The sequence below is a fragment of the Bactrocera neohumeralis genome, chromosome 4 (assembly GCF_024586455.1).
Source record: "Bactrocera neohumeralis isolate Rockhampton chromosome 4, APGP_CSIRO_Bneo_wtdbg2-racon-allhic-juicebox.fasta_v2, whole genome shotgun sequence".
NCBI classification, from domain to species: domain Eukaryota; kingdom Metazoa; phylum Arthropoda; class Insecta; order Diptera; family Tephritidae; genus Bactrocera; species Bactrocera neohumeralis.
In genome coordinates this window covers 12,411,887-12,436,134 of record NC_065921.1, presented here as the reverse complement: position 1 = coordinate 12,436,134, position 24,248 = coordinate 12,411,887, and the positions used below count along the sequence as shown (strand labels likewise).

The window sequence follows — 24,248 nt, the reverse complement described above, 5'->3', positions numbered from 1 at the left end:
AAAAATAATTTCATATTTCTTATTATTTTTCTTTTGACAAATAACTGAAAATTCAAAACAAAAACCAGCTGTTACTTAAGCACTGCTTAAGTCTCCCAGTAAAGCATTATTTTCCTGTTTTATCTTAAGCACAACTTAAGTATGGACTGTGAAACCGGACATTAAAGTTAATTATTGAAATCAACTAAGATTATGACAGCGCAGTTTTTACTCGTTTGTTTTCTTCAAAATTAAGGATTGTCTGCCTATATACCACTCCGGTTAGCGGCTCATGACTTCATTAGCTATAGTATCAATTTTTTCTGCATTAGACTTGTCTGGGTGCATGGTGACAGCGGAATCGCCGGAAATTGCAAAACTCATGGGCTCGCAACAGATAGCACCCTCATCTCACTTTCGTAAGATTTTGAGCGAGTCGCCAGACTGTTGTCTCACTCTCTTACTGGGGATATATGGACATTACGTGAGATGCAGTGGTTCTAGGCAACAACCAGAACTTGTGCGACTGTGAGATTTTTTTGGCTCAGAATGAACCGATAGCGATCATCTGTACTACATACACTTAGCAAAGTCAATCTCGCTCAATTCTACTTCAAACAGACTGTCAGTCCGTGATTAAAATATCTCGGTAGACAGGCCTTCGACGAACCTGGCGAAATGGATGGAAATGATAATCAAACGCTTAAGCTTCATTTAATAAAAAAAAAAATTCGGGGAAGTTGAAAAAAAGTTACAGCTGTTCAAAATTGAATGAAAATAAGGAGGAAATTCGCTAAATTTTGAAATTTTTATATAAAAAAGAGAAGAATGCCGCGCAAGCCACCAATGAAGTTTATGAAGTTTACGGAGACGATGCTGTATCAGTTCGTGTAGGACAATAATTGTTCGCTCGTTTCCGTTCTGGAAATTTTGATGTAAAAGATGCACCTGTCTTTAAAAAATTTAATGAAACGAATTAATATTAGCGATTATTTGCTGAAACGAAATGAAATCGAACCATTCCTGAAACGAATAAAAGAGAGGAGATTAAAATAGGAGATGAAAAGTGGATCAAATACAACAATAATGTGCGAAAAAGATCATGGTCGAAGCGTGGTGAAGCTCAACAAATGGTCGCAGAGCCAGGATTGACGCCTCGAAAGGTTATGCCGAGTGTTTGGTGGGATTGAAAAGGAATCATCCACTATGAACTGCTCCAGCTTGGTCGAACGATTGATTGTACATTTTACTACATACATATCAACAACTGATGAGATAGAAGCAAGCAATCGAAAAAACGGCCAGAACTGTTCAATAGAAAGGGCCTCGTCTTTCATCAGGACAACGCTAGACCACACACATCTTTGTTGATTCGGCAAAAACTGGGAGAGCTTGGCTTGGAAGTTTTGATGCATCCACCATATAGCCCTGACCTTGCACCATCGGACTACTATTTGTTTCGGTCAATGCAAAACTCCCTTAATGGAGTAAAGTTGGCTTTAAGAGAAGCCTGTGAAAATTACTTGTCGCAGTTTTTCGCCGAGAAACCAGAATAATGTCTTTAGCAGAAAAAAGGTAAAAAGTGGTCGACCAAAATGGTACATATTTGGTTCATTTAAGTTCATTATAAATATATAAAAAAATTAGTTAAAGTTTGATTAGAAATACGAAAAGACTTTTTCGACTACCCAATATAAACTGGAAACACACATGTTAAAGCAAATAAAAATAAATAAAATTGACAAGAAAGTTACCGAAGTTTGTGTTCAATGTGACAACTTTCGATCAACATAACCGTCTATTAGCATTGATTTGTGGAATAACGAAAGATATATATGTAGATAAAGTATATATGTATGTAACGTTGAAAATAAAACTCACTAGCAATCTGCATGGAAGAGCTCAGAAGAGTCAGAAACAAAATACAGCATCGCTGGAAGTTCGCTATTGGTTACCAAAATTAGAGATAAGAAGAAGCATCGATTTGGTACATTTAAACGAGGAAGATTTTTCTGACGAAATATCATGAATACGCGAAAAAATTAAAATATTTTCATAAATGAATATATTTGATGATAAAAAAAGAAAAGTTACCTTACTTATTGAACACTAGTTACAGTTCAGAACCAAACCCAGACTTAATTTATGATTAAAGCATATTTTCGATTTTATTTACTAATCTTTTTAGAACAGTTGTATCCCACTGAAATTATCCCATAACAAATTTTCTACTTATCGGCCTATTTAAATAAGGTATAATACCTATAATACATAAGATACACACAAGAAACGTAATGCTTACGAGTAGTAATTGGGCAAGTTTTAAAAATTTCGTAAATATGAGTATTAAGATTTATAATTATATTTTTCAGCATCCAAGTACTAGTACTTACCTTATATACGTAGGTTGCTATATATATTTCTGGCCTAATAATGTAAATAGGCATATTTATCAACGTAAATGGTTTTTTTATTTTTATTTTTTTGTCGATTGCTGTTTTGACTGCTTAGTATTTTTTTGGGCAATTTTTAAAAATTTCGTAGATATGAGTATTAAGATTTATAATTATATTTTTCAGCATCTAAGTACTAGTACTTACCTTATACATATGTACACACGTACATGTAAGTATATGTATATATGCTTTTACTCGTGTACGATCGGTTTACTTTCCTCCATAAACATGCAAATAAATATGTATATTTAGGTACACAGTCAAGTACCAATAATGATTTATATTATACATACATACATATGTACATGCCATATATATTTTTCTTTCATACTAATTTGTTGTTGTATTTTGAGGTTTCTAGCTTCCGTTAAATATTTTTATTGCTGTTGTAAACACTTTGAGTTGATTTGTTTTTTTCTTTGAAATATTTATACCGCCAAATTATTAGTGTTGTTACTGTTGTTATTGTCGGAGCTTAGCCAAGATGAACGATATTTTAATGAGATTTATAGTAGATTTCCAAAAGAAAACATTTCAAATGTCAGACACGGCAATCCGATCAGCGGCGGGCAGTGCCATCGGCCACCAGCCGGCAGGCCAGCAGGCAACCTGGCAGTATGGCAAAAAACTATGCACACACACATGAACTTATATATGTACATAAAGAGACGAAGGGGGCATTAGTGACTGTCGGTCTAAACATGAATTTAGTGGGTGAAATTGTTGTTGTCGGCTTTTCTTAAACAATTATGTGTATGCCTGTATTTGTGTGCGCCTAACTGTGCTTTGACGTGGACAATTGTCTCAATGCCTCCATCGTCCAGTTCAGTTTTGTCACTGAGTCAAAACGGGAAGAATTGAAATTCATTCACGCCAAACACCGAGCGTCCATCACACGCGCCATTGCTCCTATCGCTGACTCAAGTGAAAGACAAATCCCACGTCGCTTCAGAAGATTCATTGCGATTTATACTAAATAAATACTATTTCCCGTTAGTATAAGCGAGGGCGTTGCCGCATTTCATTCCTTGCATTTACGCGTTTTTCGTTTCCAGTTTACGTGCGCGTGTGTGTGTTCATTGCATTTGATCGCTAATTAGTGCCTGACAAGTGCATTTCAAGTGTAACGCTTCATTTCGTTTACAGAAGAGGAAGAAGAAAAACATAACCAACACAATGGGCAACTCAACAATGGTAAAGATTAATATGCATACATACTTATGTATAAAGTTATATAATATTTTAGAAATTTAATAAATGATCTTCGAAAAGAAATTTGTAACGGCAAAATATTTCTTTACTTTAGCGCTGTTTTCAAAAGAGAATTTGCTCATTATTATTTCTTTAGTAGAAAGTAATTTATTTTAGACTTCCGTGTTCATAGAAGAACATAAATTCCTTAAAAAGTTAATTTTTAGCCAAAAAAATCATTTAGTCAGTATCAAATGAATTCAATTCCACCAGTTACCAGTTACTTAATGATAAAAAATTCAAGCAGCTCCTCAGCAGTAACGATATTTTCTACATAACAGAGGACAATATTTAATTAAAGGTCCGTAAAGGTTCTGAACGCAGCTCAAAATATATTATTTATTCAGATCAAGAAATTTACTCATTATGTTAGAAGTGTATGTACGAGTATGCGACTAATTGATATAAGTTATAAATTAAGTTCTTTTAAAACTCATGAATACTCACCTTCGATATAATTTCACTCGGATGAATTAAACGCAACACATTACAGTCTTGGAACTTACTACTATGACCAAAAAATAGTAATGCCCGATTTCACAGTCCATACTTAAGTTGTGCTTAAGTACAGAAAATGGGAGACTTAAGCAGTGCTTAAGTAACAGCTGATTTTGGTTTTGAATTGTTTTGAATTTTCAGTTATTTGTCAAAAGAAAATAATAAGAAATAAGAAATTATTTTTTGTGAAAAAATATGGAATCCGATTGGGATTTCCACCAGTTCCAATAGGTGCTCCGATTCGCTAGCGGTGAAATTCGGAATCCTTTGGTTGTTTTCATCCATTTTCGATATAACTTTCCTTGCAAATTTTTGTATTGTCTGTTATAATTTAAATATTTCAAATATATTTTTATGGATGACTTTTGTAAAATGATGACATTCGTTGCCAGTCTGCAACAATGCTTAGCTTAGATTTTATTTGGGAACAACTTAAGTATGGACTGTGAAACCGGGCATAAGACTTTGTTCATAACTTTAAGGATGCTTAGTGTATTCTTCAAAATCTATGTCGCCCGCCTCAGAGTAATCCCCTTTGGCCTCAATACACTTCTACCAACGTTTTTTTACAATCATCGAAACATGTGTTAAAGTAAATTTCCGTAATAGCACTCAATGCGCGCAGCGATTCCCGTTTAATGTCGTCAATTGACTCAAAACAGTTTCCCCTCTTTTTACGAATACGACAGTTTGGCCGGTCGGAAGGAATTCGGAGTGTGCCACGCCTCGATACATAACCTTAATTTTTAACCTGCTTCGTCGTGGTGATTCGGCTTTGACTCACCTTGGCCACGGCATTCGGCCGATTGTTCAAATTCCAATTCTTTTAGCTGTTGATCATCAGTTGATGTTCATAGCCGTGCTGTATGTGATTCGTCGTAAATGTGCACACCAAATTTAATAGAAAATCGCCGAATGCTCTTTATGTACTTCAGAAAGACAACCCTAATAACTATTTTAGTGTGACATTTGGCACAGATGAAAAAGTCTTAATATTTTTTGATAATATTACTTTTTTTATTTGAAGTATTTGATGTTATATCCGTTTTAAATGAGGAAAAATCCGTCTTTACTGAACCAAAAACTGAATGCCGGGTATTTATGGTAAAAGCATTTCAGTTAGTGCTCCTTTTATAAAATCGCGTCAGATAATCATCTCAACATTTTGAAAAATCATACCTATTTTCCTGAGCCCCTCCAATAAAAGTACATTTCTTTGCGCAAAATCATTAGCAGATAATATATCAAAAATTTCTGCTATTACATTTAAAAATTTTAAATATATACCTACGGCAGATTTCTCGCTTGATTTATTATCGTTTCTTTATAAAATTCTAAAGGCCAATACGTTCGTATTATTACGCGTATAGTATTTAAAACGTAGACTGAATTTCGAAAACGATGAAGAAAAGTTCTCTCGATGAACACAACTAATTCACCATAAGCCTCTCACCTTGCCGAAGCCTAGGAAGATTTTTTGACCTTTGCACATTAGCCATTGCAGTGAGTGCATGGAGTGTACAAGCATGGTGATGACATTGGAAAATATCAAGCGAATTCAAAATCAGGTGTTGCGAAATCATTGACATCTCTGGAAATGTGCTTGGTATTACCAGCTGCTGACATGAGACAAAGAGAAAAAGTGCATAAAACAAATAATAGAAAGTGGTTCCTTTCCAGGCCTGTAAAAAGTAAATTGATTGACTCAATTAGAGGAGGAATATAAATGTTCTCACCCTTCAATAATGCAAATGAATCGTTCAAATATTTGGCAGTTTGTGTGTTTCTTAAAACAAAAAAAATAATTCTTAATAATTATTCTCTTCTTATATCAGCTGAATATAAATTTTTGTGTGTGTTCGCTTCTTTCTATGCACTTTACCTACCAACAAAATACCTGTTGATTCCGATTTGGAAACTTTATTAACAAATTCAAACAAATATTAGAAATTTCCTTTACATCATCAATGACAGACGTGATCACATATGTATGTACGAATACGCTCTCTAATAGGCATACGAATAAAAGATTTATATAGAGGTGTTTGTGCAAGGCTTCGTAATATAGTTGTAACATTTTCCGAGGTTCGAGGCCATGCGATGAAGGGTGCCTAAGACACTTTATAAGTGTTTTCCGCAGAAAGCAGCAATAATTCAATTCAAAATGCAATTTTGTCGGCCGTCAACAAATATGCAAACAAGATATTCTCACAAAATACATGTGTATATGTATATCTGTATGTACATATGTATTTGTGAAGCTGTCTATGTAACTTATGTTGTGTGTAAAGACAGTTTTCGCAAAGACAGCATGCAGCTGACAAACACCTCAATCGAGGATCCATTAAGAGCAGCTACAAAGTGCACGCTTTTTATATTTTCTAAAAGTTTTTATATATATGTATAGTGCGTATGTGTATGTATGTACTCGTAAGCGTGCTTGTTTGCAATTGCACAGGTGAATGTATTTAAATGCTTTTGTCGGCAAACCACAGCAACGAACAAGAAACAACTATAAATTGCGGCACAACTTAAAAATATCATAAATATATATGATGACTTTTAAAAATAAACACTTTGAAAAGATTAATTAATTTAAAATATATTTTCAATGCAATTTTCAATATGCTAAAGACACCTCCCATTGTCCACAAAATGCAAGCATCGTTGCTAATGTGCGGTAAAAATGCAATGTGGCGTGCATTAGGATGCAAAAGTACACACATATACACACATGCATACACATAACTGTACAAATATGCATAAGCAAAGTGCTTAGAAATTTAAGAAAGCATTGTATGTACACATGTTCGCCAAAAATCATGATGTAGAAAATATTTTCTAAATAAAATCCTAGCCAAGAAAGCTAAATTTGCATCTTATATATATATATACAAATAAGACATATACATATACATATGCACATAAATATGCACATAAACATATAGATCTTAAGGAAATGGCATGTTGCAACAACTCTCGTCATATGCTGCATTCGATACCCAGCGCATACAAACACTTGCTGGGCTCAAGTGGGTGCAAGCATTTATGTATTTTTAATTTGTGCATGTGCATATATACATATATATACATTTGTAAATATGTATATACACGCATCAGTGCATGTGGCACGACGCGTCAACTCACTGATGCGGCAATAAATTTCTAAATATTGCCATTACACATTAGGTGGGCATTGCTAGGGCAACATAAAGCGCCTGCTCTGCGGTACGCGTTGAATGGGCAGAGGAAATCTACATACATATGTATAATTCGTTTTGACATTTACATAGCGCAAATAAATGCGTCTTGAGGCGCTTTCCAAGGCGCGAATGATGCGTTGAATTGCTGAAAATTCAGACGGCAGGTCTATTGGTGAGTGTAAAAAGAAAATGTTTGAACCCAACGCGTGATTTATTGGATTATGCCGGAGTTTGTGATGAGATTCTACTTCAAATGCGGTTGAAAGTATTCGTGTTATATGAATAATTATTATTTTTTATGGGATGAAAATCGCCTCCTAACAGAGAAAATATGTTTGAGGTAAACTTAGCAAGTACAGGGCAAATTTGTTATAGTTTAGAAAGTAAAAAATGGGACTATGACACAAAATTTTTTGCTATGAATATCGACGTACATGTAACAGGCCATTTTTTGGTAGTGTATTTATTATTTTAACTATTTTTTTTATTCGGCCGCTATCAGGTAATAAATATGGTAGCCCCTTCATCATTTTCCAGCGGGAGGTTGGATTTTCTGAATTAATTGCAACCTCTAAAATGACTAGTACAGCTTCAGAATAAGTTTCTTCAATTTTGTTGAAATTCGTTCAGATCCTGTCAAGATCAACTTCTTCCAATTGGCACAAAAAAGTTGGTTATTATCGATCTATACCGCTCTCCATTGACAGTAACGATGTCTTCAACTTCATTTCGAAAGAAGTACGGATCGATGATTCTAATAGAACAAAATATAACAAAACTGTCAATTTAATAATTTGTGGTTTTTATACACAACAGAATTGAAAGTTTTGTTATTTTACCGCATCACTGAAGTGAAAGTGAGCCTCATCGGAGCAGATGGTTTTCTTAAAAAATTCGTTATAGTTTTCAAGTTATTCCAAGGCAAAGTCAGCAAATCCGTAACGTTTACGGTGATCCAATTGCTTCAGTTCTTGAGTCAGAACAATTTTATATGGATGTAAGCCCAAATTCTTTTTCAAAATACGCCAGGGTGTTTCTTGAAATAGTCCCAATTCTTGAAAACGTTCTGGAACTGACAAATTTCAGTCTTTAGGAACACTTGCCTGAACGGCAGCAATATTTTCATTCTTCGATTGGATCTTTAACTTTTATTGGCACTTCATTATTACTACAAAATTACAGATCGAAACGACACTTAGAAATCATATAATCACTATTCGAAAACTTGTTATAAGGCCTAAATAGTTCCAAAAGTATTTTCGCTTACTCAATTCATAAACCTCATGAATCAATTATTCACTGGGTATAAAATTTGCGAAAAATGTCATTATTTGGCACAAAAGAAATTCTGAGTGCCACTCATATGTGGCAGAGCTGTCTGCTATACCCTGTAGTATTAGAATTTTGCATACCTTCGCAAGCCCCTCCACACTTCTCCGATACATTTCTAATACATATGTGTATGCATTGCGCCCTCGGAGAGTGCGTTGACAGCGTCCATTGTAGCCGTTGCCCTATTGCAACTGCTAATGTGCCGTTTACCGCGGTTTGGCCTGCTCAGTCGTAATCGTTGTCGTCGTCGTCGTGGTCGTGGTGTCGTCCTCACACATTTCGCTCCCAGCCGCCAACCGCCAGCCTTTAGCCTGGCGCATGGCGGGCGAGGTTGTGCGGCATTAGGCTGGGCCAAGCGGTCATTAGTCGCAAATTATTAACGTTATTATGTATTGCATCTTCCAACGTAACGGCCGGAGGCGGTATATTTTTGGCGTTCAGGTGTAAGCGCGTTGGCGGCAGCAACAACTAGATACTAACACCACCACTAACTGCTATCCTATAAAGCAGCTATATATTAATTTGAAAAAAAAAAACAGCTACAACAACTACTTCAATCGCTCTGCTGCTGTTGCTGCTTGGTGTGCCTTCCACACCAACAACATCAATTTGCACAGCATTTAGCGATTTAGCGTTTAGTTGGTTCCAAAGAAAGCGCCACAAATAACACCCAACCACAAACGCCCAACGATCGGAGCGCCGCATTGCTAAACGTACGCGCATCCAACGCAAACACGCTCCGCGCCACAATACTTCAAGTTTGCAATCACAATTTATTGCATTGTCCTTAGCGAGTAGTCACTGTCGTAGTCGTTGTTGTGTGTCTTGTCGTGCCGTGTCGTGTTGCCACGTCTTGTGTCGTCTCGTGTTATCCTTATTTGTGAATTTATCTACGATTTTACACGCTTGATTTCTACTTAACTGAGCAGGCAGCAACATGAGTGTGAGTATCCTGGCAGGATATAGCGAAATTTTGCGACGAACAATATACACAAGCAAAGAAATATCGAAAAATATCCCGCCTTTAGGGGACCTAATAAACATTTCCAAACCAAATTTATTTTTACTTTTAATAAAACCCATCTTCTGTTTAGAAAAATTTCAAATGAAAAAAACCTTAGTAAACCATTAAATTTTGTTTATGGCCAATTGCTAATTTTTCGAATTAGTCGACGGTAATAATCAGTAAAGTTTACAACTTAAGTACTCGTTCTATTTTGAGAATTTGTTATGGTGCGAAATTTTTTGAAAATTTATTTTTATGAGCTGCTACATGAAAATTTTCAAAAAAAATATTAGATGGTCGATAAAGTTTTTTTCGTATTTCCAAATAAACCTCGACTATTTTTTTTATATTTATAATAATAAATAAATAAACAAATATGTACCATTTTGGTCGACCACTTTTTGCCATTTTTCCGCTAGAGACATTATTTATTCCATCAGTGTAAATCGAAATTTTCGAAATTTCCAAAACGGAAGCGAGCGAAGAATTGTTGTGCTACACGAACTGATACAGCATCGCCTCCATAAACTTCACAAATTTCATGGGTGGCTTTCGAGGCATTCTTCACTTTTTAATACAGAAATTTCAAAATATAGCGAATTTCTTCATTATTTTCACTCAGTTTTGAACAGCTGTAACTTTTTTTTAAACTTCCCCAAAATTATTATTTTTTCTTAAATGAAGCTTGAAGTCTCACCTTTCTAGCACTATATGGTATAACACAATATGAGCACTGGAGATGTACGACTGCAACGACATCTATTGACGAAATAAGAAAATACTTTTTCAACTACCCAATATTTATATACCTGAAAGTCATAACGTGACTTCATATTTTTGAAACGAAAACAGAATAAAGTTTCACTGAAGTAGTAAAAAAACTTATATGAACTCATAACTGCGTATAACGTTTAAGAACAACGCCTAAATGTATCCAATATCTTATAAAAATATTTATTTACCATTATTTGACTACTTTATCGACATACATATTTCGACAGCAGCGGCATCTAGCGGTTTATGTTTTTGATTGCGAGTCAAGCTAAGTATTTCACGTGTCCCAGAATTGTTCTGAGATCAACATCCTCAGAGGACTTCCACGAGGTCGAAAAGACCTGTTGCTATAAAAAAGTTTTAAAAATCTCAAATTCAAAAAGCCCAACATTCTTAAGAAATTTGAAATCCCTATTTTAATTACATATATCTCAGTGTTATTTGCGAAAAGTGGAAAAAGGGAACATTTTACTAAAAGTTTTGAAAACTAGAAAAACGTTTTCTTCGGTCTCACCTAAGCTATAATATCATTAAAAATACTAAATATTTTCTACAGGAACTGGATTTTGATAAGGAAGCTTTTAGGTATGACAAATGCCTTAATAATGGTCTTTGCAAAATTTCTTGAAGATATTTCATCAAATCAAAAAATTTTCATACAAGCACTTTATTTCGATCCTTCAGTTTATTTGGCAGCTATGTGCTATAGTGGTTCGATACCCTAGAAATGAGCAGCTTCTTGGTGAGAAAAGTACTTGTAAAAATTTCAAATCGGCACCTAAAAAAATGAGGGACTGGTTCAGATATATATATGTATATAGACAGACGGACGGATAGACAGTCGGACGGACGGACAGATGGACATGTCTAAATCGACTCAGCTCATCGCGCTGATCATTTAAATATACATATAATTTATATGATCTCCGGCATTTTCTTTGGCTGTTACAAATTTGGCAAACTTAATACAGCCTGTTTAGTTCCTTTATAACAAATAGAATTTCAGAGTAAAGTTTATAAAACATTTTATAGTCCATTTACCGAAGACTTTCAAGTATTTTCGTTTTTTGGATCTGCAATTGATTACCTTGGCCAGAGATATGCTCTCCAGAAATTAAGATTGGCCTCAGCTGACTACTAATATCAAAAATATTTCTTTAATATTAGTATTTGTCTCGTAGAAAGCAATGGCAAACTTATAGGTAATATCCACCCATAAAAGGCTGCTCATAAAGGGCATCTCCCTAAAAGGTATAGGTCCCTTTACCTATCAAACATGCTCTGTCGAAGCACTGATAAATCAGAACAGTTATATAGATTTATATATATTTTATTTATTATTTAAGAAAATTGTGGTTGTAACTTATAGAGAAAGTACAGTTAAGTACCAAAATTTTTTCTTTCCAATCTAATTCTTCTATTTTCATCCTTAGTGTTGATACCAACCTCTAATCTAAATGCTAAAACTAATAAAATATTTTTTCTTAATTTCAGGACGAACTCTCCAAAGACCAAATCGAGCGTAAGTATCACCATTGCATAGCTGAGAAGCCCATACAGACATCTACTTTACGCCTCACTCATACGCCGCTGTCATAAAGTTGGCCAACAGCTTAGAGCATTTCAAAACATCAACACCTGTTCAAAAGAGTATAGTAATTCCAAAAGACACAGCATAATTTCAAATGCCCACACATCGCATGGCCCCGACTCTTTTGTTTGTCGAACGGTATTTTATTGTGCTGGTGCGCTGGCGCCGCGCTGTTGAATCGCGATAATGGCAAACAAGTAGCGCATAATCTTAAAGCGGCTGACAAAACTGCCAACACACGCGATCATTGCAATACCCAATATTTCCGCCTAGGTTGCACGAGGTGGGTTGGCAGTAAACAGTCACCGGCACCGCATGACGTTTGCCACATGCCACAAAATGTGTCAGTAAACGCCTACGCACGTGATTAGAAAAATTTTATGATGAAAGCTCCACCGAAAGTGCTCTCTCACAAAAGCATAAGCAAAGCCAATATTGGAAAGGAAAATATAAATGTATTTGTACTCTGTTTATTGGCGGCTACATGCTGCGTTTGCTTGGAAGAAAAACAAATTTACATGCAAATACTTAGCGATTGTCGAGAAGTAGTTCGGCTTTTGATATGCTTAACTAGTTGCTAATGCAATGGGTGCACTATTTGCTTAGGCATTGCGTGTCTGGCGGTTTTCATTTGCATATGATATATATATACATAAACGTATATATAGATAGCTTTAAAGCAAGCAAAAGTGGACTTTCAAATTTATGTCATAGCATTAAACTTTCAATTCTCGCCACAAAAATGAATGAGACAGCATTATTTAGCTAATGTTCAGGGCCTTTGGCGACACTTAAATTGCTACAATTATATCAAAATTTCATAATATAGAAATTTAGTGACATATTATGCACTTAGTTAAAGCTATTATTTATTGATAGTATCACCTGTGTAAAGAACTGCTCTTTTTCCGCTCTTTTTACAAGTATTTCTCCCTTGTTAGGGAAGCTTTATAAATATGGAGTGGCTATTAATATTTTCCTAAAAGAATAACTACGAAACCAAATGTTTCAGCCACACAAATTTAATCTCCGTGGTCTCCGTTGCGGGTTCGGCTTCGAAACTTAAGGGGCTACACGGGTTTCCTCGGGTAAAAATCCGGTTTTTCAACAATTTTTTCCCTTCGTCCAAGTCTTTAAAAATTGTATCTCAAAGACCTGTGTAAAATTTCATGAAGATCGGTTGAGTCGTTCTCGGGAAATCTTGCCAACAGACTTCAAACACAATTTCGAGAAAAGCGCGTTTAAAAAATGCACACACCTGCATAGCCTCGAGCGCACAAGTTCTCAAGGCTGCATCTTCGAAACTATTACTTGGATCGACTAATACAATTTAGGACAATATTCTAGAGATGTTGTAGAATTTAATAAGACAATAAAAATCGATTTTTTGAAACCCGTAAATATATATGTAAAACTCTTAAGCTACTGTCAAACCAAGTGTCAGAATCAAAGTTTGTGTCTACCATATATTTTTTAGCAGAGTATTCTATTCGTGCGGCTTACCCAATATTTATACTTTTATCCTTAAACCATCTACAGCGAGGCGCATATCTTCGTAAATATCCAAAATCGACAGAGGCTCTTTAGGCTCTCTTGCAATGATAAAAAAATGCTCCCTGCTCTTTCTTGATTCCCGTTGCTATACGTACACAATTATATATTGTTTAGTATCAATACAAAAATGTAGACAAGGGTTCTATGGAACATACACCTATTATGTGGGATCTTAACTCCTAGAACTTAACTTCAAAACAAAACACATTTCATCTCTCAGTCATCCCCTTCAGTCCTAAGCCTTCCTATACTTTACTAAAACCTCCTCCAATATCTTTCCACAGTCTTGCGTAATGCTTTCAACGCATTCGATGCCGAAAAGAATGGCTACATCAACACCACCATGGTGGGCACCATTCTAAGCATGTTGGGCCATCAATTGGACGATGCTATGTTGGCCGAAATTATCGCCGAAGTCGATGAGGATGGTTCGGGACAAATTGAGTTCGAAGAATTCACCACATTGGCGGCGCGTTTCCTCGTTGAGGAGGACGCCGAAGCGATGCAAGCCGAACTGAAAGAGGCATTCCGTTTGTACGATAAAGAGGGTAACGGTTACATTACAACCGGTGTGCTGCGCGAGATTCTGCGTGAATTGGACGATAAATTGACCAATGACGATTTGGACATGATGATTGAGGAAATCGATTCTGATGGCTCAGGAACGGTTGATTTCGATGGTAAGTTGTTTTTCTTTGCATAATTAGTAAAAAATGTATTTAAAATTTTTTTTTTCTTTTTGCTTAGAATTCATGGAGGTCATGACCGGCGAGTAAGCAGTAAATACTACGCAGGCGCTGCTCCATTTATATGGCCGCAAATCTTTACCTACGGAATATGTAGTATTTTACAAAAACCAAAAATGCCAACAACAATGGAACAACACTCACACACACACACACACGCTCGTCAAACAGAGTTATGATTAATCTTTGTTATAATTTTTGTTAAAATATTTAAAACACATATATATATTTAAATCAACAAAAGAAAAGCAACCATTAAAAGTAAAGTCCATTAAGTTATTGTTTAATAAAAAAGTACATATATATATAATACAACTTAACTGTTTTGTCCTTATGTTATAGAGAAAATTGTTAAATACATTAATGTTTTCGTCCCTTTTCGTGCAACTATCAAACCAATTTTGTATGTACACATTGCATACCAAGTCAAGGGCTTGTGACTCAACACCCAATACTCACATAAGTCATGAACATAAATAAAATAACATGCATGCATTATGAATACAAACATTTTTATTGTTTTTATTTTACAAAATTACCAAAAATTATTAAATATTTTATCAACTGCGCCGTCGCATTGTCTGGCCACAACTGCTTACTGGGTTGTGCGCCATGCGATGTGTAACTATAATGCGGAGTAACAAGTTTCTAAACAATTATTGTTAAATAAATATAATAAAAAATTATATATACATTATTCAAGTTAAAGTTAAATTAAATATAAATTAATTTTTTGCAATGCTCGTCGTAATTGAACCAAACAAGAAAGAAAGTCTACTAAGTTTAAACTAAGTTTTACAACAACAACGCGTATATATATTTACGTATATGCATTTTAATACATACTTATACATTTACGTAGCCAAAAAAATGTGTTTTTTTCAAGAAAGTCTCTAAATTATTGTTAAATAATTTGTTTTTCTGTTCAAATGTTAATGTTGTTATGTGAAAAAAATTATTATCTATTGTTCAATTGTTCGTGAAATTTTATTATTATTATTATTATTATTACAATTTACTATCATATTATGCAATATGTATGTATATGCCAATACACTTAGAGGAAATATATACATATGAATGAAGTAAATACTCGTGTAAGTACACATTTACTACAACACACACACTTACATCGCAAGGATATGCCGTTATTGATACAAAGGTTTCCTATAAAACTCCTTTTTTTAGTAATTTAAGCTATAAACTACACGTTATTTAATGAAAACATACTTGACTCCACCAACTTCAAATAAAAATTTCAAATAAAACCGCAAAAACAAAGCAAATTTACAAAAATAAATTCGAAAATCGAGTAATTCAATTTCAACCTCGAATTACAACTACAGAAACAAAGACAAAAAACAACAATTGTTTTTTAAACAAAAAGCAAGTAAACAAAATAAGCGCAGCTTATAAATAAAACAACAAAACCAATGAACCATGAATGTCAACAGCAACAACGAATTTTAGAACCACAAAACCAAAATAAAAATAAAAAAATCTAAATTCAAATTTACACAATGAAGAGAAGAAAACAAAAAACATTAAACCAACAACAAAAAAAAAGAATGAAAATTGTAAAATATGTATTCAATGGATGTTTTGGGAGTTCCGTAAAAAAAAATAATAATAAAGTAAATAAAAGCGATTTGAAATAAAATCTGGTAAAACTAAAATGATTTGTGGTTTGGCAATAAGTTGTTTGATTTTTGAAAATTGCTTGAGAAAAATGGATATGCATATGATCGGAGTTAAGCTTCCAGAGATTCCAGACGCAGCTTTTACTTCTAATACTTCCAACTTATCCAGCTTTTACTCTAATAGTCAATTTGTATTAGAAGTAAAAGCTTAAATTTGACGAAAGCTCTGATAAGCGCAAATCACTTACAAGCGGAGATATTTAGATATTTTTGGAGCGCAAATATACGTCTTCAATTCGGCTTCAAAGATATCGCGCACCCAAAATCGTACTATCCAAATAATTTTCGGGGAATCCAAAGATCCCATTTTTTTAACTAGCCGCACGATATGAAAGTTCAAAAAAATTAAATTTTGTGTTCATCGTAAAAATAATGAGAACATATTAATTTATTTTGGATTCCGAATTTCTAAAGCTGTTCAGAATAAAGTTTTCTTCTTCCAACGAAAATTTTAAGGAAATGTGTAAAAGACATTTCGTTTCGGATTACGTCTGTCAGGCAAACACTTTTTTTCAAGTCAAAGACATTATTAGCGGTTAAAATATTCTCAAACCCTACCCACAATGTACCCATGAACAATGGGACGGCAGTCAAATCTTCATGAGATAAGAGTGCGGTAGATTCTTTCATATTAGAAACAATTTTACTTCGAGAAAGTTGTAGTGTTGGTATACCGTATTTTTTGGAATGACGAATATAGATTTCCATGATGAAATGCCAAATAATACTGAACAAGAATAACATGACAGCTTGACACGACTCACGCGTGATCTGTCAAAAAAAGACGACTGAAAAATGTTCCTTTACTAGGATTACCCATTATAAGCAAAACAGTGACACCGAAAAATTCTAACAACCGTCTCATGAAGTCCAATGCAAAAGTGAGTCATAAAGAGCCATGACTAAGTTTTGGCCACAATATTTTCGTTGGTACGATCGTTCTATCATCTAACTAAAGTCTGCACGAAAAAAGGAGTTTCACTTGTTTTAACTAAACACTTTGTTATAAGATTCAAAGGATGCTCTCTTTGAGCTGATAGTACAAGTATGCCAATAGTTATTAAAATTTTCAAGACTCTTATTATAAGGCTAACGCCTTATAGCCTCAGCTAACGAATTTTCAATTGATTAAGTTTTTAGTTTCAAAAGCGGAAATTAGTATTAGGTAGCTAAATCCGGCGAATACAGTGGCTGAACGATGACGCTCGTAAACACCTCAAAACGGGCAACCAGTATTACTTTTTGAAAACTTGACCATTTAGAACAAATTCATGGTAAACCACACCACGGGAATCAATGAAAATGAAGAACATAACATTTGCCTTTAACTGCCATTCACTAAGTTGTTGGACTGTTCCGACGTCAAATCCAATTCTCGTCACCTGTGTTGCGTTTGATGAATGTATAGTCCTCAACTATGGTATCAGGCATCTCTTTGGTGATCTAAACTCGACGTAATTTTTACAAAATATGTAGATTTCTTGGTACGAGTTTCCAATGGCACGCTTCATGCACAAAACATTGACCAAAATGTGTTGAGTGGATCCAAAATAAATATCAATGATATTCTAGCACTGTTTTTATTAACTTTTTCGAGTCAACGCATTTCTAGAGTTGATTTAACGACTCACAAGTTATTAACTGGTGTTATTTGTTTGTTTGTTGATATTTCTTAAAAATGTGTCAAAAATATAATGGATCCGCATATTATCTTTCTTACAAATGACGTTGCTTGACAAGTTATCATTTTTAATCTGCATAAGATAATGAGAAAGGTCTAATCTTCTTCCTCCCTCCTTAACATTCCACTAATGGTTACCTATATTATTTAGTTATACCCTGTGAACACTCCCAGGAGTTCAGAAATGAGGAAATTTTTTCAAATAATTTGCAGTTAAGAGGAATGACTTCAAGAGTGTGAGCATGCTCTTATTTTATTAATGTTGATGCAACATGATGCCAACAGCTAGCTGGCTAGCCATAACAACAAAGCAGTGCGACATTCTTCTACTAATGTGCCTTGCAGCAGTGATTTACAAGCTTTCTGCTTTATTAGCTGCGAATACCAAAAGACATACACACATACAACATACAAACATACACATATACATGCATATGTGAATGTGCATATAATATACATATATGCACCAAATACTGTGTGTGCTGGTAACATGCGCAAAGAACGCAAGTGCATTTATTTGATTGCAGTGCGAAGAATATTTCTTGCGACCATAATTCAGTGACGCGCGAGTGCAATGTTGTTATTTGGTAGTGCTATCTGCAGAACGCTTTGTGACACACACATTTCTTCGATTTCCGCCACTATTGCTGCTGGTCAATGTGAGGTAGTCTTCGCTTAACTGGCGTGGCAACATCATAAATATTTTTTATGAGTATTTTATTTTGGGCAATCGACATGACAAATTGCCGACGATCACTTGGCGTTTTCAATAAGCCATGTTGGAACTTTTATACGAGAAAGATGCAAATTTTTCGTATAATTGTATATATACATATGTATGCACATATATTTATTTTTTTACTAAGGTATGGTAGAAAAAATATTTTTTGAACCTCATTTAATTGTTCTTGGTATTTCTGTGGAAATGAAGGCTGCGTTTAAAGTGGCAATGAACAGTATTTAAATAACAAAGAGTGTAACTATTTACAATGAGGTCTTTTAAATTGTTTTCTACTTCTCAGTACATCCATTCTTCTTTCCTTATTTTTGACTACAGCTTCAATAGAACAGGAGAGGGATTTAGCTTTAGTCTGTTGAAATCTATAAATATTTGTCTGATACAAATTGGTATTCGAATTATCCCCTTACAGCTATGATCACCATCACCAAGTACCAGTTGACAATAATGAAAGGTACTGTCAAAATATCACTAAATTATTCCCTACCTACCCTACACAAGCAGTTGATTTTGTGAGAAAAATCTGAAAAAATAACTTCAAGTTGCAGAAATATTGAATGATTGGTCGACAGATTCAGCGTCTTCAAAACATTTACGAAAAAAACTCATAAAATAATTCTAGTAATGAGTGTTTTGGTAAACTCATTATAAATCGGCCTCATTTTGTAGAACCATACGAAAAGAGGAACAATTCATTAGTTTTTATCCAGTACGAGTTTAAAAGGAGGCAACGACCTATAACCCACACATGCCTTGTTATCAAATTTGACACGGACTGCTGATGACGCTACATTCATCAAAACGGGACGTAGGCTTATAAACATAACGTCAAAACTGTTCAATACTCAAGGGAGTAACCTTCCAAAAATGAGATTTTTTTCAGTCTGCGTCATCTTTGATCAGGTGATATTTATAGAGTTTCTAAACGCTGTAGTACTCAAGAAGAAAAAGAATCAAATAAAAATGTTCAGAAATCAACTTTTATTATTTATATTTGTTTATTATAGCACGTATTTACCATAAACAACGACGGTGACATTTAAACCATAACTACGTTGAGTTACCATTTGCACAATACCAAAAGTCCAACTAGGTCCACCAGAAATCAAGGTATTAGTTGGACCTGTGGTATTTTTAAATTCATCGTCCAGACGAATAGAGCTAATTACACGGCTATTACTTTGGTACTACAAGTACAAGAAGAAAATGAAAATCCCATCAATTAGAACAAAAGTAAATGGTATTAATTTCACTCAACCCACCGAATCTGGTATGCTGAAGAAAAATGTCTGCACAACATTCGGTACACCGGGGTGAACTATATTTTTCTGGTATATAACGGCGTCCGTGCTGTTTGCCGTACCCCAAACAGAACTCGCCGAATATGCGACACCGATAACGGCAAAGAGTACAAAAACCGACGGTATAATTCTCATTTTCGAATTTTAATTAATTAATGCACTACCCATTGATGGCTACACGATACTATTTGCTTTGAAGAAAGTTTCTTTGGTTTTATACATTCTGAGCGTGCTGAGATATGAAATAATATATTTTATCAACTTTCTGAGAACTACATATACACATACATATATTTGTGTATATGTATATATATATTACATATCAATAATTGTTGCTTATGACTCAAACAAAATAATAACAAAAGATTTTGCACATTTTCTTATCACTTAAAACGTGGGGAGATAGTGCTAATATTAAAAAGTACACTCGCGTTTTTTAGTAGCGTTCTTATCTAATCCGAAACGGAAGAAATTAGTTTCGACTATAGTATATTTTAATATTCGGCTTACAGATTGCCAGAGTATGGCACAGTAATCGAAATTTTTAAAACTAATAAAATTCATTAACGGTAGGTATACTTAAGCATTTAGACATCTTTGAGGGCAATTTAAAAACTCTAAAGCCCGATAATTATTTGTTAAATATGAATCAATAATGGTTTCGTCGCTCGTAAATTTCTGCCTTAAATAAAGTTATCAAAAGAAACGAATGGTCTTTTGTAGTTGGCTTAAACTCATTGGTCCCTACTCTAGGGAGCAAGAGGCTTCTAGATGATAGGGTTAGGTGTAGGTGGCAAGAACAATGGGACAATAGTCCTAACGGCCGAGTGACCTACGAGTACATTCGGGACGCTGAGTTCCTTGAGGATAACCCAGACTTCAGATTTTGTCTGAGTCTGGGTTTTCTGCTTCAAAGGCACCAATCGGATAGGTCGGGTTGTTTTTGTGGCGGGGGTAGAAGATTGGGCGCATTTAATTTCTGAATGCCTGATGAACTCGGACATTAGGGATCTGGGTGGTATGGAGATTAGCTGGACGATTAGATGTTAGTAGTGTGATCTCCACTAGTCGGAATACCAAACAGTTAGGGTCGTTTGCGCGTGAATTGTTTTAGCGGCGAAGGCGGTTTGCTGAGAATTAGGGTTAGATTCGGTATGAGTGGTGCGTGTTTGTGATGCGTGTAAGGGGTCCAAACCCTGGCCACCAGTCCAGAGCCGTCTGGAAGCTCAACTGGTCGTAGCTTCGGCTACGAGGTCTGACTGGAGACTTAATTCTGGTACCACGGGGAGCAGGAGGCCTTGGAGTTTACTCCAACCTGCTCATGCGGACTGGACCCTCGGGGAGTATCGTGGTGGCTGGTTAAAACCCTAATGCGGGAAGAGCTGACTTTGTCAGTTGAATGTGGAGTTGCCTTGCAACCGGGTGCCGGACCCAAAGCACGGCAGAAGTTAGTGTGTCCATTCCACACTGCCAATTGGTACTAAACATGCCTAGCATCAGGGCGCAGATTAATGCATTGATTTTATCCGCTGTGCTTTTGAGCGCCGTGGGGTAAGGCTGTCGACAACAGGTACCCACGTTAAACACACCGGACGTTGGTCCCTACATGTTGTGAGAGCCTTTCACAGATTATTGCTTGATAATGTACTCAAAATTTTAAACGATTAAATAACATAAACAGCGAAGTATAAACGCAAAAATTTCTATATTCGAATTCTTCGGGCAATCAACACGGAGGATAAACAATCAACAAAGCCTTCTTTTTAGTAAGACTCAACGTTGAAAATCGTTTGTTATTTGTCTTTTATTCGAACAAAAAAATACGACCGTGCATTATTGTATTGAAAAAACCAAGTGTTGTCGGCTCATAATTCCGCATCTTTTCACGAATAACTTCGCGCAAAAGGCGCATAGCGTTCACATAGTATTCCTTGGTAACAGTTTAGCCGGTCGGAAGGAATTCGGATATTTGGCATTTCGTTAATCGAAGAAAACTGTCAACGGACTGATCGTCTGTTTCCGGTTCGAAAGCAGAGACCCAAGACTCATCGCCAGTAATAATAAATTTCATAACATGCTCGTAGTCGGAAAGCATTGTTTCACAGACGTTACCGTTGGTTTTGTCTGATTCTTCCAAAAATCCAACGGTGCCAGTAAAATCTTTGTCTGTTAGTCGTTGATTATTAAGCACCAGTTCCTTTATTTTATTGACGTATTGATCATCATTTGATGCTCATGCTCATCCAGTACCTGGTTTTGCTCGCGACAAACAATTATCTACAAAGGCCTTTTTCAACATGCTGATTATTTCCATTCCTGAAGTTTGATTTCGCACACAAAATTTATTGGAACTTCTTTGTTGAATAATGAAGAAGTAGATATTTTCCAAATATTTATTTTACCTGGTTTCAGCACACCCATCCAATTCTCACCAAGTAGAGACAATTACTTTGGCGTCGTGGTTATTTGGCTGAGCCGTTGTTTTGGAAGGTTGGCTAGGAACCGTTTTTGATCATCAGTCTCGACCCAATTCTCATTTTAAAGTGAGAAATAAAAAACGTGGAAGACCACCAAACAAATTTTGGACAGGCCGAATACTTTCAGTCAAAATCAAATGACACCCATATTAAATGTTGCACAACAAACAATTTTAGACCTCTTAAAAGTTATTAGAAAGATCCAAAAATTGGGAAAAGTAATCAAAACGAAGTACTTGGCTGAGAACTGCTTCGTCACCCGCACATCCACTAGATTTGACCCTGCCGATTACCCTTTGTATTCATCGATGGGACACGAATTGGCTGAGCAGCATTACGATTAGTAGTAGTTATATATACATATGAATATTGAGTATGCTTGACGAATCTTTAGCAATCAAGTATTACATATCAAAATTTTGGTTGCCATTTATTAATGACAATAATCTCTAGTTGAGCCGATGCTTATTAAATAGGCACTCACTTGTATTTATAATTCTAAAACTTTATGTTATAATTTCGCTTTTCTATCTTCTCAGTAAATTTGTGTACGCCTTTAACCTAAAAACAGCCCCAAAAACGTAATGTTTCTCAACAATATATATTATGTCAAAAAAATCACCAGGAAATTGTAATTATATTCGGCGGGTAAATGATATTTCAAAAATTCTATTTTGCTGAAATGGTAGGACTTTCCTTAATTACTAAACCTGTAACCAATCTTCGTTCGCAGAATCATTGCGAATATTGGAAAAGGCTAACGTTGATTTAGTTTTATCAAAAACACAAGCCTACGTGTGATACAAAGCCTTCAAAGACTGTCGAGAGATCGTTGAAGACAAGCCTCGCTCTAGACAACCTTCAACCTTTTCAACTGATGAAAATATTTAAAAAAAGTGAAGTACAAGTATGTGGTTTTTTAAAATCGTCAGGCAAGTGTTAGAAGGATGGCAAAGGCGCTCACGATCTCTTGCGAGTCCGTTCGAATGATTTTGGGATATTTTGAGTATGAAACGCGTTCTTGCTCGGAATGTCGTGATAAAACTGAATTTTTTTTCAAAAAGAGTGCCGTAAACAAGTTTCTTTGAACATGATTGATCGTGCGAATTCGAAATTCATGAAGAGCATTATAATTGCAAATGAAACATGGGTTTATGAGTTTGACATGCAAACAAGTCAACAATCATCGGAGTGGAACCCGTTTTCAGTCTATCAAAGAGATAAAATAAAATTCGCTGAAGGAGCTGAAGGTCATACAAAAAAGTTCTTATGAAAAGTGTTTCGAGGACTGGAAAAGCGTTAGCATAAGTATGTATACATCTGGTGAGGAATACTTTGAAGGCGAAAAAATAAATATTGATGAATAATTAAATACTTTGCGTTTTATTTACAATTTTCGCAATGTATAATCTATGGGTGAACGGATGTTTATTGAATAGGCACCAACTTGATTTACCCTAAAACCGCCCCCAAAAAAGGAAACTTTCGCAACAATATATAACAAATAAAATTAATTCACCTTCAAAATTCATAAAAACATTCCGCATCAGTGAGTTTTTATCGGACAAATACAACTTGAAAGAATTCAATGAGGGAAATGCTAACAAATAAATCTGAAATATAAAGAAAAAATACATATGAAAATGTTGAGCATCGAGTTCGCCATGAAAGAAGACGCATGAACATATTACGGAAATAACAGATTGGCATATAACAAGTAATCAAAATAAAACTGGGATAAAAATAGAAATTACACCACCACAGATTGGCAGCTAACAATTAGAGTAATTAAATCTAAATACGCAAAAAACTGCAGAGTGAGTAATGGCCGAATTAATGAATAAAGAATTTAAGAAGAATCGCCAAATATTTGTTAAATTTTTTTTTTTGAAAATGTGGTACAAAAAGCAAATGAACGGCACCCTAAAGGCGCCACATGTCTATGGGGGCTGTGACGAGT

At 35.1% G+C, this 24,248-nt stretch overlaps 2 protein-coding genes across 3 annotated transcripts; one reads left to right on the top strand and one right to left on the bottom strand.

Annotated features, from left to right (window-relative positions):
- Nucleotides 1-3,282: 3,282 nt before the first annotated feature.
- On the top strand, nt 3,283-14,900 carry LOC126755662 (troponin C). Of its 2 annotated transcripts, none has more exons than XM_050468393.1 (4): nt 3,283-3,629; nt 11,994-12,021; nt 13,929-14,324; nt 14,392-14,900. In XM_050468393.1, exons 1-4 carry the CDS (start codon nt 3,612-3,614, stop codon nt 14,418-14,420), a joined length of 471 nt encoding a protein of 156 aa, XP_050324350.1. In that variant the 5' UTR covers nt 3,283-3,611; the 3' UTR covers nt 14,421-14,900. The 2 variants fall into 2 exon arrangements, with proteins under 2 accessions (XP_050324350.1, XP_050324351.1); XM_050468394.1 differs by lacking the exon at nt 3,283-3,629 and adding an exon at nt 8,943-9,662.
- Nucleotides 14,901-19,468: 4,568 nt separating this feature from the next.
- Nucleotides 19,469-19,986, bottom strand: LOC126755670 (uncharacterized). The gene is made up of 2 exons (XM_050468403.1): nt 19,773-19,986; nt 19,469-19,697 (listed from the first exon to the last, which is right to left on the bottom strand). Exons 1-2 carry the CDS (start codon nt 19,944-19,946, stop codon nt 19,512-19,514), a joined length of 360 nt encoding a protein of 119 aa, XP_050324360.1. The 5' UTR covers nt 19,947-19,986; the 3' UTR covers nt 19,469-19,511.
- Between the last annotated feature and the right edge of the window lie 4,262 nt (nt 19,987-24,248).

What these genes read in the sequence shown, in the direction of transcription:
- LOC126755670 (XM_050468403.1), bottom strand. Translation starts at nt 19,946, where the DNA reads ATGAGAATTATACCGTCGGTTTTTGTACTCTTTGCCGTTATCGGTGTC. An exon ending in TCTTCAGCATACCAGATTCG is followed by an intron (nt 19,698 to 19,772) that starts GTGGGTTGAGTG and finishes TTGTACTTGTAG; the next exon opens with TACCAAAGTAATAGCCGTGT.
- LOC126755662 (XM_050468393.1), top strand. An exon ending in CTCCAAAGACCAAATCGAGC is followed by an intron (nt 12,022 to 13,928) that starts GTAAGTATCACC and finishes ATCTTTCCACAG; the next exon opens with TCTTGCGTAATGCTTTCAAC. An exon ending in AGGAACGGTTGATTTCGATG is followed by an intron (nt 14,325 to 14,391) that starts GTAAGTTGTTTT and finishes CTTTTTGCTTAG; the next exon opens with AATTCATGGAGGTCATGACC.